The following is a 20,656-nucleotide window of genomic DNA, read 5'->3' as shown; positions in this document are numbered from 1 at the left end:
TGGAATAGTTGGAACCTCTTGGTGGCCTGGTGACTCTGTGAGGTGCAGCATGAAGGGGTCTCTAACTCCCCCACAGAGCCTCATCTGCCCTCGCTTTCCCATGATGTGGGTCATCTGTCATGGTGCCTACAGCTGGTGGGGGGCCCAGGAAGCAGTTTGGGAACCTCTCTGAAAGCCTCTCCTTCTCCTTCTTCCTCTTTTTTCTTTTTTTAAAGTTTTATTTCCTTATTTATTTCAAAGAAAGAGAGAGAGCACACATGCTAGTAGGGGGAGCGGCAGAGGGGGAGGGAGAGAGGGACTCTTAAGCAGACGGTTGGGGGGCTCGATCCCACTGCCCTGAGATCATGACCTGAGCTGAACGCCCATCCCACTGAGCCACGAGGCGCCTCCTCCTCCTTCCTCACACAGGGCTTGACACCCTAGCCTGGTGGAATGAGTGTGGACTTCAGGAGGTGGGGTGCTGGGGCCTGGTCTCAGCGAAGCTCCCTGAGCCTTTGTTTATTCCTCCTTGGGGGGCGTGCCATCAGTTGCACAGGCACCTCTCAGGGAGCTGCTGTGGGAAAGGCTGCTCTGTAAAGGGCAATTCCTTTGGGCACATCCTCTTTCCAGATCTTTCTGTGCTGCTCTCCTACCTGCTTCTGCTCCCACTGACTCAGCCTTTTCCCAGCAAAGCCCGCTCTCAGCCAGTGATGGTTTGAAAAGGGACTAATTCATCCTGAAGTGCTGGTGGCAGCTTATGGCTTAATGTTTTGCCCTTCATAGGAGTCTGGGGGACCATGCTGTTGATGCCAGACTCTGTTTAGACCAACAGGGGAATGTGAGTGGTAACAGGCAGACACCTGACAGACTTTGAGGACATATCTGGGGAATGGTGGTCTTCCTGACTTCTGTGATGGTCCCTTGTAGGCCTGCCTCTGAGCCAGGAGTAGACCTTGGTGCCCTCAGGATAGGGGTGGGGGTGTCCTGGTGCCTCCTGGGACAACAGGCTTAGCGTATTGGGGAATGTGGGGGTTTCTCAGGAGCTGAGCCAGAGTCTTCGTCCTTAACAAGGGGAGCCCCGAGCAAGAGGGCACAGGCCCCGGGCTGAGGGGCCTGGGGGAGCAGCCTGGCTGCGTGGTGTCCCTCGGCTGCACAGGGGCTGTGTTGGTGTAGTCCAGGGATTCCAACCCGGCAGGAGCAGGTGGCCTCAGTTCCCCAGCTGTTCCACAGAGCCAAGCAGGGCAGCCGTGGTGGCACGGGAATGAGGGTTAAAGGTTGCTCTCAGGGACCCCGCTCTCAGTATCGAGCCTCATCCTGACATGGTGACCTGAATTTCTCTGAACCTGTTTCCCCATCAGGATAACGGCCACGACAGTTCCTCCACTGCGCAGTCATGATGCTTGCGTGAGATAATGTGTGGGTGTCAGATGCCTACTCGGTGCTTGGCACACTGAAGGTGTTTAGTTAGGGACTGTTGGATCCATAGAGCTACACGTACACAAACCATACCAACCGTGAGCGTAACACCACATGCCCCTGTGGACACAGGACCATACCATCGTGTGCACCAACGGGCCGCACACATTTATTTTAAAATATTTAAATTAAATTATTTTTAAAAAACTAAAGTAAAACCCCACAAGAATATACAAATTAGAAGTGTTTTTTTAATAAGCAAAAGTAACCTCCTTTCTTAAAAAGTTCGTAAAGGAGGAAGTGCAAGTTTTCCCACCCTTTCCCCCTCTGCTGCTTCCCTTCCCTCCAGTGTGGGACAGTTTGATCCCAGTTGTTGGCAATTTGGCACATCTCTCTGTCGGCTTTTCCTCAGCCTGTGCAAGCATCTGCTTACAAAATGTGTATGCGTGTCCTTAAACAAAAATGGAATCATGCTGTACATATTGGTCTATACTATACTATTAGGGACCCTTTCCGAGGTTAGTGTGGATTGATCAGTCCCCTTAAATTAATTAAAGGTTTAATTTCTTTATCCGAGAGAGAGAGAGAACACGAGCAGGGGGAGAGGCTGCAGGAGAAGCAGAGTTCCTTACTGACAAGTGGCTCCATCCCAGGACCCCGGGATCATGACCTGAGCAGATACTTAACTGACTGAGCCACTCAGTCTGGATCAACCCCATTTTAAATGGTTGTGTGGTATTGCACAGGGTGGGTGTCCCATAATTTATCCCAACTTGCCCTTACTGACTGGGATTTGGTTTCTTTCCAATTTCTTTTCTGCTCCTTCAGTGAATATCTTTATCCAAATGTTTTCATGTGTGTATACTATTTTTTTTTCTTTAAAATAGGTCCCTGGAAGTGTGATTATTAGATCAAAGGATATGAGCATATAACATTTTCATAGATTCCACCAAATTACTTTTCAGAAATGTGTCCTAATTTATGTCCGCTCACAGTATAAAAAGGTGCCTGTCAACTTTTTATTTTTGCATAATGCCACCGTGGGGTGAGAAGAGTATCTTATAAACCATGTTTTCTTTCTTTCTTTTTTTTTTTTTAAGATTTTATTTTTAAAAAGATTTTATTTATTTATTTGACAGACAGATTACAAGTAGGCAGAGAGGCAGGCAGAGAGAGAGGAAGAAGCAGGCTTCCCGCTGAGCAGAGAGCCTGATACAGGGCTCGATCCCAGGACCCTGGAATCATGACCTGAGCTGAAGGCAGAGGCCTAACCCACTGAGCCACCCAGGTGACCCTTAAAGATTTTATTTTTTTTTTTTAAAGATTTTAGTTTTATTTACTTGAGAAAGAGAGTGAGCGACAGAGAGCATGAGTGGAGGGAGGGGTAGAGGGAGAAGCAGGCTCTCTGCTGAGCAGGGAGCCCCATGCAGGACTTGATCCCAGGATCCCAGGGTCATGACGTGAGCCAAAGGCAGATGCTTAACTGACTGAGCCATCCAAGTGCCCCTATTTTTTTTTTTTTTTAAGATTTTATTTATTTGAAAGACAGTGCAAGAGAGGGAGGGAGATCACAGAGGGAGAGGGAGAAACAGACTCCCCACTGAGCAGAGACCCTGATGTGGGACTCGATCCCAGGACCTAGAGATCATAACCTGAGCCGAAGGCAGATGCTTAACTGACTGAGTCACCCAGGCGCCTCTTTAAGGTTTTATTTTTAAAATCTCTACACCCAACATAGGACTCACACTTACAACCCAGAGATCAAGAGTGTGTGCTCTACTGACTGGGCAAGCCCCAGGGGAATTAGATTTAGTTACACTTGGGCATCCCCTGGGGAATTAGATACTGGCTAAGGAGCCCCTAACCTGTGTTTTCCTGACTGCTGGTGATGTTGGGCATCTTTTTTTAATGTGTTTTATTGCCCATTTGTATTTCTTCTTTTGTCAATTGCCTATCCTTTATTTTGAGTTGCTTGTTTTTTTCTTGCTAATTCATGGCAGTTTGTATATTTGGGATCCTATCAGGAATATTAACTCTTGGTCTGTTTTCTGTGTGGAGGATAATTTCTCCCTGCTGACGAATGTTATTCCCACACAGGACTAGACACCCAGCTGTGTGTGTGTGTGTGTGTGTGTGTGTATGTGTGTGTGTGTGTGTGCGTGTGCGCGTGCACTTAGACATTTAAAAAGAAAGAGTGGTGGTTTGCTGTTGCTAAAGTTGAGGGAATTAGGCCTAAGTTCAGCCTCTGGGTTTCAATAGGCCAGCTTTCAGGCCCCCCCTTTCTGGAATATTTGGGAGGCAGAAATATTTACAGTTCACCCTGTCATTGTTCTCAGCTTGCTCGGAAGTGTTGACCGTACCGTGATTTTTCCAAGGATTTTTATATTTTGTCCTGAATTCTCTCCAGGACACCCCTGGGTTTCAGAATAGTTTTTCTTTTGTCTTTCTCTGGATTGAAATGGAAAACTATTTATTTACCCTTGGGCAGCCCCTGGGGAATTAGATACTGGTGGGAAGGTTGCCAGAGGACATGCGGGCTCAGGGGGTGGGAATGTCCGGCTGTCCCTCGTTTCCTGCCCCTCACTGCCGGGCACACACAGCTGAGGGCTTGGGGGTGGGGGGGCACAACTCACGGCCATCTTCCCGCCAGGGATGTTAAGTCTTCCGAGTGTGCTTATGTCTGCGTGCGTTCATGTGTGCGTGCGTGTGTGTGTCCTGCCAGCCAGGGGCTCCATGAATTTCCCGTCATGCCTGATTCATTGACTCCAGTGAGGGGGAAGGTACCGCTGAGTCAGTGATGAGTGGGCTTGCACTGTAATACAGGTATTTTTAGTGGACATGTCCTTGTCTTAGTGTAGAAGACAAAGAATGAGAAACTGACACATGGAAATGCTTCTGGAGCATTTTTAAGAATTTCGAACTTACAGAAGAGTTGTAAAAAGAGCACAGCGAACATTCCTTACACTCTTGACTCAGAATCACTGCTTAACACTCTACCCCGTTTGCTTTCCATTAGTCTCTCTCCTCTCCCTCCTTCCCATTTTCTTCCTTCCTTTCCCCCTCTCTCCTACATGAGGGTAAGTGATAGTCATCATGGCCCTTTATCCCTGAGTACTCCAGTGTATATATCCTAAGAATAGGGATATTCCTTTACAGCACCACAGTGTCGTTACCAACTTCAGTGAACTTAACATGGTTGCCAGACTTCCTCCTAATTCACTGCTTGTGTTTTGTCCCATCAAATAATATCTTTTTAAAAAAGACCAAATAATATCTTTTTAAAAAAGATTTTATTTACTTACTTATTTATTCATTTATAGAGCAAGTGAGGGGAGGTGGGGGGTGGGGGAAGGGCAGAGGGAGAGAGAGATTCTCAAGCAGACCCCCCCCCCCCACCATGCTGAGTGTGGAGCCTGATGCAGGGCTCCATCGCCCAGCCCTGAAATCATGACCTGAGCTAAAATCAAGAGTTGGATGCTGGAGCCACCCAGGTGCCCCCAAATAATGTGTTTTATAGCATATCCCCCTCCTCCTCTTTCTCAGTATGGGATCCAATCTAGACTCCCATATTCAAGTTAGTCATTACATCTCCATAGCCTCCTTTAATCTAGAATGTTCCTGCAGCCTTTGTCTTTTACAACAACTTACATTTTTGGGTAATATAATACACCAGTTTTTAACAGATTTGTTTCATGTTTTCCTCATGATTAGATTCAGTAACTAATTCGTGGCCAGACTATTTTGTAGGGGTGTTGTGTCTGTCTCAGGCCTTGGAGGGACAAGACGTCCCTCATTGGTGATGTTCATTTTGATCATCTGTCAAGGTGGTATCTGATTTTTCCATTGTATATTTACTGTTCTTTCCCACCCACATCTGAGTCTCTTAACGGACATGTTAAGACCCTGCGAATATCCTGTTTGTCATCAAAATATGCCCCTAGATTTAGTATCCACAGATGACTCTTCCTGATTGAGTCTTTATCATGATGGTTGTGAACTGGCTTTCCCTTCCCAGCACTTCCTCCACATTGACTGGCTGCGGAAGATTCCAGTGGTCATGGGGACAAATGTCTAACCCCACTACCCTCACATATTGATCCTACTCTGTGCTGGGCCTGGTGCACCAGCCATACAAGCTTTCACGGGAGCCTTCCCCCTGGGCAGAGAGGTCAGCCAGAGTGGAAAGACCTGTGAGTCCCCAGGCTAGGAGTCTTGTTCCTTCTATCCTTGAAGGACAGTGCTGGGGTCAGGAAGAAACCCATTTCCGGCCTGGATTACTCTGTCAGAAAGTCCTTCCTTCTCTTCAGCTCTTTTTTCTCCCTAAGATTTTGAGTGTCTCCCTTCTACTCCCCGTCCTTCTACAGCTCACAGTGCTGTGGTGTAGTGGAGGTCTGGGGTGACTCCAGAGGGTCTGCCATTCTCTGTGGCTGGGAGATTACTTTCCCTGCCATCAGGGTCTCGCTCTCTCTCTCTCAAACAGATAAAATCTTAAAAAAAAAAGAGGGGGCCTATTAAAAAATACATAAAATAAAAAAGCATAATTAATACAGCTTGGAATTACACATTTTTTAAAAGATTTCTTTCTTTCTTTTTTTTTTTAAGATTTTATTTATTTATTTGACAGAGATCACAAGTAGGCAGAGAGGCAGGCAGAGAGAGAGAGGAGGAAGCAGGCTCCCTGCTGAGCAGAGAGCCCGATGCGGGGCTCAATCCCAGGACCCTGGGATCATGACCCGAGGCGAAGGCAGAGGCTTTAACCCACTGAGCCACCCAAGTGCCCCTAAAGATTTATTTCTTGAGAGACAGAGAGTGTGCCTGCATAAGCTGGGGGAGGGGCAGCAAGCTGACTCCTTGCTGAGCGTGGGACCTGACAGCGGGGCTGGGATCACCACCCCATGAGATCAGGACCTGAGCAGGGTCTGAGGCTTAACTGACTGAGCTGCCCAGGCACCCCTGGAATTAGGTAGTTTGTTTTTGTTTTTGTTTTTTTTAAGTTGAATCTGATGAAATGTGGTGGCTGGGCTCTCTTTTGTAAGGCTGGAGCAAGCCGAGGACGTTTTGGTTTCTTACATGATGGTGTGTTCCAGTTCACATTTATGGGGCTCTGAGGTGCACCAGCAGGTCCAGCAAAGGAAAGCCTTTAGGATCTGCTTCTGTCTGCCTTGTTCTTTCTGCAAAATCAAGTCGAATGCCTTTCTGAGACCCAAGTTCCTTGTCTGTAAGATGGACTGAGCAACTAACAGTACCTACTTCATAGGCCTATTGTTTTTTTTGAATGAGAGGAGTGTCGGGAGAGTGCTTGGCATTAGCTCCCGTGCACTGGATAGGAGGGGAGCTATTGTTAGAAGTAAGTTTCGTGAGGGTGGAGACCGGGTTTTGTTGGACGTGTTGAATATGTATTTGCAGCATGAATGAATGATAATATTTTTAGGATTTTATGTTCCATTTATAAATTTAAATTTTGAGTTGGTAAAAAAACAGGGGAGGTTATAAAAACAAACTGTTGAGAGAAAACGCAGTGAAAATTCTCCCTGTTGCCTCTGTCCTCCGTCTGCCTACTTCTTACCCATTCCCTGTAGATAACAATGGTCCTTCGTTTCTTTCTTGCTTTCTTTTTTTAAAGATTTTATATATTTTTCAGAGAGGGAGAAGGGAGGGAGAGAGCACGAGTAGGGGGAGCGGCAGGCAGAGGGAGAACAGACTCCCCGCGGAGCAAGGAGCCCCATGCGGGGCTTGATTCCAGGATCCCGGGATCATGCCCTGAGCTGAAGGCAGATGCTTAACCGACTGAGCCACCCAGGCGCCCCTATACATGCTCTTTTGTACTCTTTTCTCATTTCACAATGTACCTTGAAGATCTTCCGAATAGAAGTCGGTGGTGTACTTGCCATGATTGTACAGTCGTGCAGTAAATCAGTCATTAGGCTGTACTATATTTACCCCCCTTCTGAGATGGACATCTGGACTGCCTCCTGTGTTTTGTTCTTATAAACGATATTGTAAGAAGGCCCAGTGTTTTGAGATAAAATTGTTTCGATATCTTTGTGGTTCATTAAAATAAACTTACTTGGCCACTTTAATTTATAACCTCCCACTTACGACTCAGAATCGGAGGCCGTAACCCCACTTGCTCCCCGAGAGTTTCTCCCATCTCAGACAGTTGCCCTACTGGGTGACGAGTCTGGGAGCCAGATCTTTAACTACGGAGGAAAAATGTGTGCCTTGTCAATGTGTGAACTGCCTGGACCACTCCTCCCTCCCCGACGCCGATCCCTGAGCTCCTTCTCAGTCTGTGGGATGGCAGCTGGGACTTCAGCCTTCACATTCCTCCTGCGGCTCCAGAACAGCACGACTGAGAGGGATGGTGGGTCTGGGGAGGCTGGGAAAGCGGTGACATTTTCTTATGGCAGGCTGCAGGGGGTGCGGCCAAGGCCCATGGGGTTTCCTTCCTGCCTGCCAGGCTCTGCACACACTCAGAGGAGGCTCTGCACACACTCAGGGCTGGCGCTGATGCAGCCCATGCAGGACCCCCTGCCCCTCCTTTGAACCGTCCTGAATTCTGTCTGCCAAGCCGCCAGGGCATTGCTGAGCACAGGGCATTGCTGGTTGGTGTAGGCCCATGGGCCCCAGGGTCTGTGCCTTGATCTTGATTTCTGGATGTGGTGGGTTTCCCTGAGGGTGTGGACCCTCATCCTCCCCTGAGGCTGCCTGCATAAAGCCTCCTCTCCTCCATCCACCAGTGAAAGAATGAATGAAGAGTGGCCATAGGGTTTCCTGTGATCAAGCCTCGGACCCATTCATCTTCCCCAGGGAGTCTGGCCAACTACTTGGGCCTCCCAGAGCATCCTGTGGGCCCACTCTGGGGCTGCCTGCTCCGTAGGCTTGGGGACAGCCAGTCTACTCGGGTGTCTCTGGCCTCTCCTCATAGGGGAGTGGGGGCTTATAAAGGCCACCCAGCTCCTCCAGAGGACTGGTCCCAAGGCCTGTGGGCAGGGGAGGACTGTGGGAGGTGGGGTCATTTCAAGGTCCAGCAAGGCATTAAGGGAGGAAATAACAAGCAGTCCCTCCTGGCCCAGGTCTCCCTGCCTCCGGAGGTTCCTGGGCTGACAGGGGTGGGTCTGGCCCTCCCACTGCATTTCCTCCCATTGTTCCTGCCCCACTTCCGGGAATTCTCCAGGCCTGGAGGGCTGGCGGGCAGAGGCCAGAAGGGGAGGCAGCCCAGGGCCGGTCTGCTCTGGCCGCAGCCTCCAGGGCTCCGGAGCTGGAGCCCCCGCAGCAAGTCTACGCTGCTGGGCCTGCCCTCCTTTCAGCACCCAGAGCCCACTCTGCCTCCAAGCTGATCCAGCAAGGAATCAGGGCCTCAAGTTCTAGGGCAGGCTCTGTCAATCACCTGCTGGAGCCAGTCCCTCCCCTCTGCCACCCCGGCTATACTGTGAAGGACTGGGGGACTCCGATTGCGAATGTCGCGTGGATTCATGGGTCTTTTATATCCATGGCCCTGTCATTTTGACCTTGCCTGGGTCTTGATGTAACCCCAACTAACTAACATGAGTTTGCCCCTCCCTGAGCCACAGATAGAAACTACCCCAGCTGGAGTCATTGCATAAAGGAAACTTTTTTATTTGCAGCAAGTAAGATCCCTGGGAATAACTTCCAAAGCCATGACTCCCCTAGCAAGGGGTGAATGGGTTCCTTTTATTTAAAACATTTAGGTAGGGGAGGGTTGTCGTCTATGTGGAGACAGACCTGAGGTCGATCACGTGCCTTGGGGAAACATGGCTATCCCACATTGTATGTCCTGTAAATGAGGCTTGCGCTCCAACTTGGACAGAGATTTTAGTGTTATCATGAGGGTAAAGGTAACCATGAGTCACTCCATAGGTCCCTCCAGGGTCCGACTGTGTAGGTATTGATGCAGAGTGAAGCTCGAACTGGTCTACATGGTTTGGGCCGCCAGAGCACTTCGCACGGGCAGTCATTAGGGTTTGAAGGGAAGTTTCGGTTTCTGTCATCAGATGCTATGCCAAGGGGGGTCTTGTTTCCTGAGTGAAGAGACAAGCTGGAAAGAAGAGCTAGTAGAAAAATATGGGACAGAAGTCAGTGGGTACAAACAAGTGAGCAATAAAGGTCAGGTCTTGGGAGCTCCCTGGTGACACTGAGGACACTTCAGTCAACACACTGGTGGCAGGTGCCTTCCCCCACGCTGGCCCTGGGGCGGAGACCCTCCAGGAGCCCCTGCTTTTGTAAGCTGTGCTACGAGCCTGCTCCATGCTGCAAAGGAGTATAGCACACACCTGTCTGAATTCTAGAAAACGTGGAATTTTCTAGCATCACGACGAATGAATGTGAGTGAATGTCTCTCGCGTTAGCCCTTTCTTGGAAGAAATATTAGAGAAGTGTTACAAAATTCAGAACAAGCCAGGTTACTGCCTTGCTAGCAAGGAATCCTCTCAGGTGACCAAGAGTCCACTGGTTCCAAGAAGAATGGAGCTCAACTAATATTAGTGAGTGGTTATTAATAATTAATTAATAAGTAACAGGAAGCTATTCATTAATTATTTTTATTGTGGTAAAATATAGATAACAGAACTTACAATTTTAAGTATTCTAAGTGCACAGCTTGGTGGCATCAAGCACATTCACACTGCTGGCCAACCATCACCACCGTCCATCCCCAGAACTTTTTCATCTTTCCAAACTGAAGCTCTGTATCCACTGAATAATAACTCCCCCTTTCCCCTATCCCCAACCCCCAGTAACCTCTGTTTTACTTTCTTTCTTCATGGGCTGACTTATTCTAGGAACCTCATTTACGAGCGATCATATGGTATTTGTCTTTTTTTTTTCCCAAAGATTTTATTTATTTGACAGACAGAGATCACAAGTCAGCAGAGAGGCAGGCAGAGAGAGAGAGAGGAGGAAGTTGGCTCTCTGCGGGACTCGATCCTAGGACTCTGGGATCATGACCTGAACTGAAGACAGAGGCTTTAACCCACTGAGCCACCCAGGCGCCGCCAGTATTTGTCTTTTTGAGTCTGTCTGATTTCACTCAACATCATGGTTCCAGGGTTCATCCGTGTGGTGGCAGGTGTCAGAACTTCTTTCTTTTTAAAGGCTAAGTGATATTTCATGGTATGCATGTTTATATTTAATTTATTTTAATTGATTAATTTTATTTTAATATTTTATTGCCTTTCATTTATCCATTCCGTTGTTTATTTATCCATTTATCTGTTGGTAGATGACTGGGTTACTTTCATTTTTTGGTGATTTGAATAATGCTGTATGAACGTGGGTGTACAAATATCTTTTCGAGTCCCTGGGTTCAGTTCTTTTGAGTATATACCTAGAAGTGAAATTGCTAGATTATATGGTCCATTTTTGCATACTTTTTTTCCCGTGCCCGTCAACCGAGGCGCAAGGGTGCCCATTTCTCCACATCCTCACCAACTTTTGTTGTTTCCTATTTTTTTGGATAGCAGCCATCCTAATGAAGGCGAGGTGACATCTCATTGTGAGCAGCCAGGGTGAAAAATCAGCTGTTTAGGGGCACATGGGTAGCTTTGACTCATGGTTTCTGCTCAGGTCGTGACCTTGGGGTCATGAGATCATGCTCTACATCGGGCTCCATGCTCGATGTGGAACCTGTTTAAGATGACCTCTTCCTCTCCCTCTGTCCCTTAACCCTCACAACTCTCTCTCTCTCTTTCAAATAAATAAATCTTTTTTTGAAAAATCAGCTCTTTTGGTCAAGACTGAATTTATATTTCAATAAAACTTCATAAAACCTATGTTCAAAGCAGTCGTTATAAACACTAGAAAAAGGATATAAATAAATAACAGGCATGCTATTTATTTGTCAGGGGGAAAAAAAAAGCCATCAAGAAGCAGAAGAGGATGGCTCTTCTGGCTGTCGATCATTCACTCCCTGACAGTTGTATGCAGGAAGCACGCAGAAGTGTGATGCAGACATCAGGCGACAACTCTGATTGACACGGGCCACTGCCTGCCCATGATTTCCCCCCCCCGCCCACTGCAGAGCTGCCGAACGCAGTTTGCCCGTTTCTTAGCAGAGGGGCACAGACTTTTTCCTTGGCACCCTTTGGAGCGCCCCTTAGCTGCTCGTCCCTTGGGGACCTACTCTTCCCTAGGAGCCCATGCATTTCTGGGGTTTCCCACCCCTCAGTCGGAGATGCTGCCTTATGTGTGTATGCTGTGACAGTCCCGGCCTCACTGGGGAGTGGGCATGGCTGCTCAGCCCCAGTTTGCTTTTCTCCCTGTCCCTGAAGACAGGAAAGACTGTTTTTCATCGACGACCGTTGCTGGCGGAGCCCTGGGCAGCCGGGACAGACGGCCTGTGTGGATGTGGGTCAGAGTCACTGCAGCTTCCAGCTACAAGTGTGGGTGGTGATGTGTGAGCAGGTGTGGTGGTGGGGTCCCCCTGCTTCCAGGAGACACTGACCTGTGGATGGCTGAGGTCTGATGGGCAAGGCAGCCCTTCTGTGGGAGTATCCAGGCGGACAGGGGTGGTGGGGCTGGGCCTCTGGGGAGAGGCAGAAAGCTGGCCTTGGGCGAAGGGAAGGTGTCTCTCATCCTTGTGCAGGGAGGGGGGCCTGGCCCTCCAGGGATGACAAGTGGGATGCCCAGGGGCAGGGTGCTAGGGAGCCGTGAGGGGTCCTAGGGGACTGTGGTGTTTGAGGCAGATCAGCTTTGTCTGCAGGGTGTTTGTTTATGCGGTGAGATGGTGGTGAGGGGGTGGTATGTTGGAGGAAGAGCCGGGCACATTAGGCTAGTTCTCAACATTCTACTTTTCTCTCTGCTTAGGTTCTTGGGGGAGGCCCAAGTCCCACTCCGGGAGGTCCTCGCCACACCCAGCCTGTCTGCCAGCTTCAATGCCCCCCTGCTGGACACCAAGAAGCAGCCCACGGGGGTAAGTGCCCACCAGGCCTTTGGATCAGGCCCGTGTCTGGTCTGAGGTCTTGCCTCTCTGACGCTAGTGGTATGCCAGAGTCCAGCTGCCAGCAACCAGGCCTGCCCCTCCACCTCCCCGACCAGAGCTCAGGGTGCCGGGAAGGGGAAGTGGCATGGAAGGGACAGGAAGGGGACAGGAGGGAGCCCTGGCCCCTTCTGTGGGGCTCAAGTCAGCCTTGCCTCATACCAGCTTGGCTTACCCCTGGATCCCCTCCTGCCCTGAAGGGAGGAACCGTCACCTCCTGGGATTGGTTCTTTACTCGACAACTGATGACCTCCCAAACTTCCTGGGCAGCTTTGGTGATGGCTCCCCCAATCTCCTTGGTAGCCCTCCCTCACCTCCCAGCCCCCATCTCCAGATCTGGAATATCTGAGTCATCTGGGTCTCAGATCCCAAGGGAAGGGAGGCAGACATCCCCCTTCCCTGCCCACCAGAACCCGTCAGACCCTCTTCCTTTCGGCCATCGTCCTTCCTGCCCCTCCCCCAGCCTTTCCAGTGCTCTTCCAGTCCTCACAGACAATTCCTAGCCCCCGTCTCTGGCTTCCCGTTATTTTTAGGGAGCTAAATATACCCTGCAGGGTTCTTTCTTCCTGGTCAGTAGAATTCCTGACCTTCCCTCTGGGTCAGCTCCACCCCCAGGAGGCCCCGGGGGACTATCCATTTGGAAATACTTCCTCCTGGTGGGATCTTGGGGGTTCTGGGCTAGTTCTCTTTGAGTGTGTGTGTGCGTGTCTCTCTCTGTGTGTGTGTGTGTGTGTGTGTGTGAGGGTAGGGAACATTGGCTGGCTTGGTGAGTCAGGAAGTGGCAAATCTGGCAGAACTCTAAAAGGAACCACTACTGGGCACTGAGAGCTAGAGAAAGAGAGTGATTGACTGAAGTCACACAGTGACTCCATGTCCAAAAGGGGACAAGTAGTGGCACAAGGGTGGCACATCTCTTAAACTCTCAGGGGTGGGAGCGACTTGAATGGACTCCTGCTCCACTGCCTTTCTGATGCTGGAACTTCCTCTTGACACTTCTTAGGCCAGTGATGGCTGGCAGAACATTCTGGTTTAGTGCGGTGTTCACTTAGAGGTCTGTAACCTCTTCAGGGGCTTCCCAGGTGAAATCGGGAACCAGTCCCCTTACATGGAAGGCAGGGAGAGACCCAAGAAGGAGGCATGCTGCTCTAGTCTGGCAGGCGGCAGGGTTAGTAAGCCAGGGGACTTATCTGTGAGGCGTGTCTGTGGCGGCAGCGAGAGGAGTGGATCTCTGCACCCATCTACCAAATCTTAGAAGTTTCTATAGAGGTCTTAACTGGGTTCAGTCCTGTATGCCATCCAGATAGTCTCAACACTACGTCACTAGCTCAAGACTCTGCCTGGAGAGGCATCTGAGAGCAAGGAGGGCAAGCAGAACTTACATTGTGTGGAGAGTGGAGGGGGTGAGGAACCTGGGTTTACTGCGGGTCTGTTGGTGGGCGTGTCCTCTCAGTGACCTCCTCCAGTATCACTGAGCTTGTCTCCATCTTGCATCCTCCTTGTCCTCCCCCTGCCCTCCTCCTGAGCTCTCCAGTCTACTCATGCAGTTTAAGGGTTCTAGAACCAATTTCCAGTCCCCCCACCCCACCAGGCAATTCTCTGACTCCAGATGGGTATCCAGTAATTCAAGTCAATTCTGACACTCTCTGTCCAGGGACAGCTCTGGGTTAAGGGCTCAGTCCTACAAGGCCTCCCCTTTCCAATCCTTTGCCAGTCCCAAATCCTCCCCTTCCGAATCCTTTGCCACCCTGAGCTTTCCTGACCAACCAGCTCTAGATAGGTCGTTCCTATGACCCCCTCCTTGGGTTTGATTAACTTGCTAGAGCGGCTTGCAGAACTCAGAAAAACATTGTAGTTACCAGATCGCCAGTTATGATCCAACCTGGAAGCACTCCAATCCTTGTCCTTTGGGGTTTTATGGAGGCTTCATTGACAATGGATCCCCCTCCCTGGAGGTGGTGGGGGCTGAAAGTTCAGCTTTCTAACCACAGGGTTGGCTCCACTAGCAACCAGATGCCATCCTTAGGGGATTGCCCAAGTCAATTCATTAGCACAAAAAAAAGACACTCTGTTGGCTGTTAGCATTTAGGAAAGTCCAAGGAATTCCTAAAAGGAGCTCTGTGCCTGAAACAAGGACAATGACTAAATATTCATATAGACACACACATCTGTAATTATAAATCATAGTACCACATCCCTAGAGTCAAGAAGGACTCCAGGTACTTCTGGATCCTGAAGAAGACCACAGCTTTCCATAAAGGTGTAGAACACCCATGGAGGAACTGTAGGTAGCTGGTGAGGGAGATACTTTGAGTCAGGGATCTGAGAAACACTAACATTTACCAGTTTGTTAAAAGGCATCACAAAGCATGTGCATCAACAGCCAGATGAAGAGATCCATAGGGCAAGGTCCTGAACAAAGGAACTTCTGTCCTTGTGGAGTTTGGGGCCCTGTTTGGTGGTACATGGAGACATTCTAGTTCCCTCAGCATGGAAACTCTCTGAAAAAAGAGACCAAAAAATTGTAGTTTTTAAGGGAGGCTTCGTTATAGTCATGATTGACTAAGTCACTGTCCATTGGCTGATGCAACCTCCAGCCCCACTTTCTTCCCCAGAGGCTGGGGCGATGGGACTGAAAGTTCCAACCCTCTAAGCATAGGGTTGGTCCTCTTGTCAACCAGGTCCTACACTTGCATGGGGTCCAAAAGTTACCTTCATTAATAATAAGACACCCATTTTACCTTTATGGCTCTGAAGACCCAGTATTTCTGAGAAATAGAGTTTGGTCACCTGAATGACCCAATATGTGTTTCTTAGAAATCACTAAATCACAGCCCCCAATGCCCCCAGTCAGAGTTTCTAGCTCCTGGCTGAGATGCTCAAACATCCCTCCACTCTTGCCCTCTGGGCATCCATGCCTGGTGTTTCTTATAAGTTCTCCTGTGCTTGGGCTCCTCTCTAAGATCAGACGCCTGTCCAGTCCCTGAGGCACAGCTTTTCGCACCTGGTCTAGCCTGGCAGACGGCGGGGGTCTGAGCCAGGTTGGTGACTCTCCCTGAATGCCTCACCCTTCTTCTTCTTCCTCTGTTTCCACACTCTGTTTGTGTTTCGTGCTCACCAGCTGGGAACCTGCTGCTTTCTTCTTTCTCTGCTGGGATGCTTGTCTGTGTGCGGAGATTGCCAGTCCTTCACAGACCGTGTCTCCCAGGAGGGGGTATAAAAGCCAGAAAGGAGGGATGGGAGAGGAGGGCTAAGCCCTGCTTGGCTGAGCCCCTGACTGCACAGAGCCTGGGGGAGGTGAGGCCAAGATACAGCTCCAGCCTGTGGAGAGTATCTGGGTCCATCTTCTAGTGCCTGTGATAACACTGAGTCACAGAGCAGCGCCTGCTCCCAAGACCCCCTGAGCTGGGGCTTCCCACCTGTGACCTGGGGCTGGCTGCCCTGTGTGAGAAGCACAGAGAATGGAGGTCATGCTCAGAAGGGTCAGAAGGGTCAGAGCTCTGTCCGAAGCCCAGGATTCTCATGGGCTGTTCACTGAGGCCGACTTCTGGGCTGGACCCCATGGGCAGAGTATGCCAGGAGTACCCAGCTGAGTTTAGCTCAGCCCGTCAAAGCGACCTGCTGAAGGGGTGATGGGAGTGAGGACAGGGCCTGTGGGATCCTTGGAAAACCCTGGAAGGACTGAGAGGAGGAAGATGGCCGGAGGCGGCCATGCTGTGGGAGTCCTGCTGTAGGCTGGCCTGTGGACGTCATGGGCCTGGCACTCAGCATTCTCCCCCATGTCCCTTCAGAGCTGTGTGCCATGAGAAGATGCCAAATCTATCCTCAGACAGATTCTAGACTGAAGGGGATGACACTGTCCCTGTCCTGGGGGAGGCTCCAGGCCGGTGGGGTTGCTGGACACCCATGGAGGAGAGAAGCCACATACTCCCAATGTATTTGAAGAGGAACTTGCTCGTGAGGGTGTGGACACCATGCAGACTGTTGGTATGACCTCAGTCCTAACAGCAAGAGACAGATCAGAAGAAGAGAGACCTACTGGGTCACAAGAAAACAGGAAACCCAGTGGTGTGGGGTGGGGAGCCAGCAGGGCCCTGTGTGTTGGGAGCAGGGACTGGAGGAGGGCAGACCCAGAACTCTGGTGGATCCCTGAGTTTCTCTCATGGGGGTTGTCAGGTGCTGACAGCCACCCCTCCCTCAGCTCAGGGCTACATCTCACCTTCTTCCAGCTTCTTGGTGTTGTCTGGGGCCAGGCAATAAAATAGAATCAGATGCATATGAGACTGTCCCGTCCACTCACTTGGTGTCTGTTGAGGGAGGGGGAAGGGGCTGGTCTGGGGTTTGGTCATGCTAGGCTCAGTGTCAGAAAGCTGGAGCTGAGGACACAGACAGTAAGCAATGGGGCAGAGCATGGTGGGCGAATGACCCCAGAGCTTGGCTGCAAAACGTGTTAGGAGGAACTGATGAGGTTGTCCCCTGTCTTTGTCTTTGGTTTCCTATGCCCTCCTATCCTGGTGGCCAGACTGGCCCCTTCGGAGTTCTGTGTTGTTGTTGACTGTGGACCCCAGGATGGCAGGCATGGGTGACAGGTTCCCTGCTCCAGGGCGCCATGTCCTGGTGGACACACGACTGACAGATAATGGTCTTGGGACAGGATGACTGCACGGTGGGGCCAGGGCTGGAGACTTGAGGAGCAGAGTTATCAGGTGGGGACCTTGACATGGACCACCTCAGAGGGACCCTAGGCCATGGTCATGTGGTTTGGGAGAGCATGGAGTTCACAGACATCGCATGGCAAGAACATCTCAGCTCTGGTTGTGTCTGGAGAAGGGGACGGGCACTGGTCTGACATCATGGTGAAGGTGGCAGGTCCTGACCCTGACCAGGTTGCATAGACAGCCCCCCCACCCCGAGATTCCCTATAGAGCTAAAGGCCTCTAGTATTAATCACCTGTGGTTCCAAAGATGAGGTCCTGAAGCAGTGGTCCCCAGAGCGTGAAGCTGCCAGGGACGTCCCGTGGCTGTCCAACGGGGGAAATAAGAGATGGAGCTGTCTCTGGGCTGGAAGTCTCATCCAAGGGCCTGGACCCGCCAGGATGTTGCCATTTCCTTGGGAGTTTGGTGTAGGGCTCTCAGTGTGTGGGTAGATGATACTCAGGAAACCCTGGGAAGGACAGCCTGGGTGGTCTTCCGATTCCAGGGCTGTTGCTCCTTCCTGCTTCTCTGGTGGCAGGGCTGCTCCTGAGCCCCCAGGCTAAGGCGCTGGCCCCCAGAGTATGGAGGGCAGCAGTCATTCTCCTGCAGGTCCACCTCTGCACTGAGCACAGAGATGATGGGCACAGTTCTCAAGGGTGAGGAGGGGCTGGATAAGAAGGTGTGTTCTCTAAGGGGATCTGGTCCTCAGGCACCAAAGGTTAGAAGGATGGGGTGGGTGGGGCCGAAAGGCAGCCCAGCTGTGACCCTTCACAGTTTGGGTCCTCTCTCCTCACCTTGGTGGGGTCCATTCAGACCACTCGATTTAATACCTCAGCTCCTCCTGCTCCCCTGCTCCCACTTGCTCTGGTTAACTTTTTTTTCCAACATACTTCATAAGTTACGTTATCTGTTTCATTTATTATTTATGGTCTGTCTCCTCTGCCAAGATGTGAACTCCCTGGGGGCGGGAGCTTTTGCTTTGTTCATGGAAGTATCTTCAAGCCTCAGCCCATAGCAGGTGCTCCATATATGTGCAGGGAATGAAGAAGCAAATGAATGAATGAATGGGTCAGGCCGGGTATGTCAGGTGGGACGTGGTCCAACTTTCCAGGTACCTTCCCAGCTCAGGCTGAGCCAAGCAATCAGCCCACAGAGGGCTGACCTCATGGGCATTTGGTTCCTCACTTGGTTTAATTCTCTGCCATCTTGACATTCCTAATACAGTTTTGACAAGGGACCCTATTTTTTTTTTTTAAGATTTTATTTATTTATTTGACCGACAGAGATCACAAGTAGGCAGAAAGGCAGGCCGAGGGAGAGGAGGAAGAGGGCTCCCTGCTGAGCAGAGAGCCCGACATGGGGCTCGATCCCAGGACCCTGGGATCATGACCTGAGCCGAAGGCAGAGGCTTTAACCCACTGAGGCACCCAGGCGCCCCAAGGGACCCTATTTTCATTTGGCACTTGGCCTCGCACTACTTCTGGAGAGTGGGAATCATCATGAACGGGCTGGCACTTTATTTGAGTGGGATTTCTATGATTACAGCAGAAGCAGCTTTCTCAGTTTTTAACTTTTTATTTGAAAATAATTTAAGTTTTGAAAGTTATGAGAATAATACAAGGAGTATTGTGTTCTAAACCCTCTGAGACTAAGTTGCCAGCCTCCTGGCCCATCATCCTGAATTTAGTGTGTGTTTTCTCCGATTAAGGACTTTTTCCTAGGGAACCTACAGCCTTCAGAGACTGAAGGAATGAGTCTTGGTCCCGCACTGCCATCCAAACCACAGACTGCCATTTGAGTTCCTCAGTTTTTTCCAGCAGTGTCCTTTGTAGCAAGAAGATCCAATTCAGGATTATGTGTTGTGTTAGTTGTTTGCCTTCAGCCTCCTTCCATCTGGGAGAATTCCTCAGTCTTTCTTTGACTTTTACAACCTTGGGACCTTGATGCTTTGGGGAATGTAGGCCGGTTCTCCTGCAGAATGTCTCCCGGTTTGGGTCTGAGGTTTCCTTGCAATTCGATTTAGCCTGGGCGTCTTTGGCAGGAGGAGAACACAGCGAACATATGTTGCTCTCATTGTATCTGGATGACTGTGCTCTTAACCTTGAGCATTTGATTAATGTTGCCTTTGCTGGTGTTCTCCACTGATCACCAGTTCCTTCTCTTTTCTAATAGGTGGGAATTGTGGGGGGAGGTACTTTGTGACTCTAAATACTCTGTTCCTCATCCAACTTTTACCTGGCTGTTTTCACAGCCATTCTTGTTTCACCTTGGTTGAATTAATTCTTGTTTTGATGGTTGTCAGATGGTGATGTCCTAAGCCAATTATTTTCCTCTGCATTCGTTCGTTGGTATTTCGCTGTACGGAAAAGCTTTCTTCTGTCCTATTTATTTCTGTGTTCAGAAATTTTATTCAATGTTTTAGTCTGCCTCTGTATTTATTTTCATATTTAAATTCTTTCAGATTTAGCCAGTGGGAGTCTGTGAAAATAGGTTTCTGTGTCCTTTGGACATGTTTCTATCATTCTTTGGGTATTTCCTTGCTTTCTGGCACAGAAGTGTTCCAGGGTCATCTATCTTCCCTGGTCAAGCCCTAGACTTAGTTATTTTTCCAAAGAGCTCAACTTCCCTTTTGATGAAGTGGGGGGAAACCCCAGGACGGTTGTTGAAAATACAAATGCCTAGGTCTACCCCAGACCTGCTGACTGGTATCTCCAGAACTTCAGGGGTGGTGATGAGCAGGTCTGGGCACCCGGGAGGGGCCCCAGAAGCTGTTCTTTCCTCTTCGGGCTGCAGGAGCTTAGGGTGCATAGCTAGCTGCCTGCTCAAGTAGTGACACCTGCTGGTGGTTCACAAACCTGCATGGCAGGCATGAAGGCAGAGCCTTGGTTCCAGGACAGAAAGCGTCTCATTACCTTCCTGGCCTCTCCCTGGGTCTCTGGGATGCTGAGCTGGCGCTGGCTTCCTTCCTCGGTGTTGTGAGCCCCACCCTTCCACAGGTCCTGCCCTGCCTTAGCCTGGCTGCCCCTGCCCACGCCCCAGTCTGGGCCGTCCAGTACCTGTGGCTGTTTTCTGTGTGAGGACCAGCATTTGCCCCAGGAGTTTCCAGAATCCCTGATATTACCCAGTAGAGATGTCTAGTGAATTATGCTGAGCTGCTCAGAGGCTATTATGCATTATTAACAATTATGTTTATAAGGGATTTGTCAAAGCCTGGGAAATGCTTACTGTCTAATGCAAGTAAAATAGAAAAGCATTTTCTTTCTTTCTTTTTTTAAAAGATTTTATTTATTTATTTGACAGACAGAGATCACAAGTAGGCAGAGAGGCAGGCAGAGAGGGGGGGGGAGCAGGCTCCCTGCGGAGCAGAGAGCCCGATGCGGGGCTCGATCCCAGGACCCTGAGAGCATGACCTGAGCCGAAGGCAGCGGCTTAACCCACTGAGCCACCCAGGCACCCCTAGAAAAGCATTTTCTATACAGCAGGGCTGTACAGTGTTTGTTTAAAAAGATTGGGGAGAATTAGATCAAAATGTGAATAAAGGTGGAATTATGGAAATTCGTTTTTTCTTGTATA

General features: G+C 49.9%; 1 protein-coding gene across 21 annotated transcripts in view; it reads left to right on the top strand.

Annotated features, from left to right (window-relative positions):
* Nucleotides 1-20,656, top strand: part of DYSF (dysferlin) — a 203,042-nt gene that overhangs the window by 27,104 nt on the left and 155,282 nt on the right. For all 21 annotated transcript variants that reach the window (XM_059405860.1, XM_059405868.1, XM_059405877.1 and 18 more), the window contains one exon: nt 12,220-12,325. In XM_059405860.1, coding sequence (XP_059261843.1) covers nt 12,220-12,325 — 106 coding nt within the window. The remainder of the gene's footprint in view (nt 1-12,219; nt 12,326-20,656) is intronic.

This window comes from Mustela nigripes, chromosome 7 (genome assembly GCF_022355385.1).
Source record: "Mustela nigripes isolate SB6536 chromosome 7, MUSNIG.SB6536, whole genome shotgun sequence".
Classification (NCBI taxonomy): domain Eukaryota; kingdom Metazoa; phylum Chordata; class Mammalia; order Carnivora; family Mustelidae; genus Mustela; species Mustela nigripes.
The sequence above is the reverse complement of the archived record's forward strand: the minus strand, read 5'-3'. Positions and strand labels throughout refer to the sequence as shown.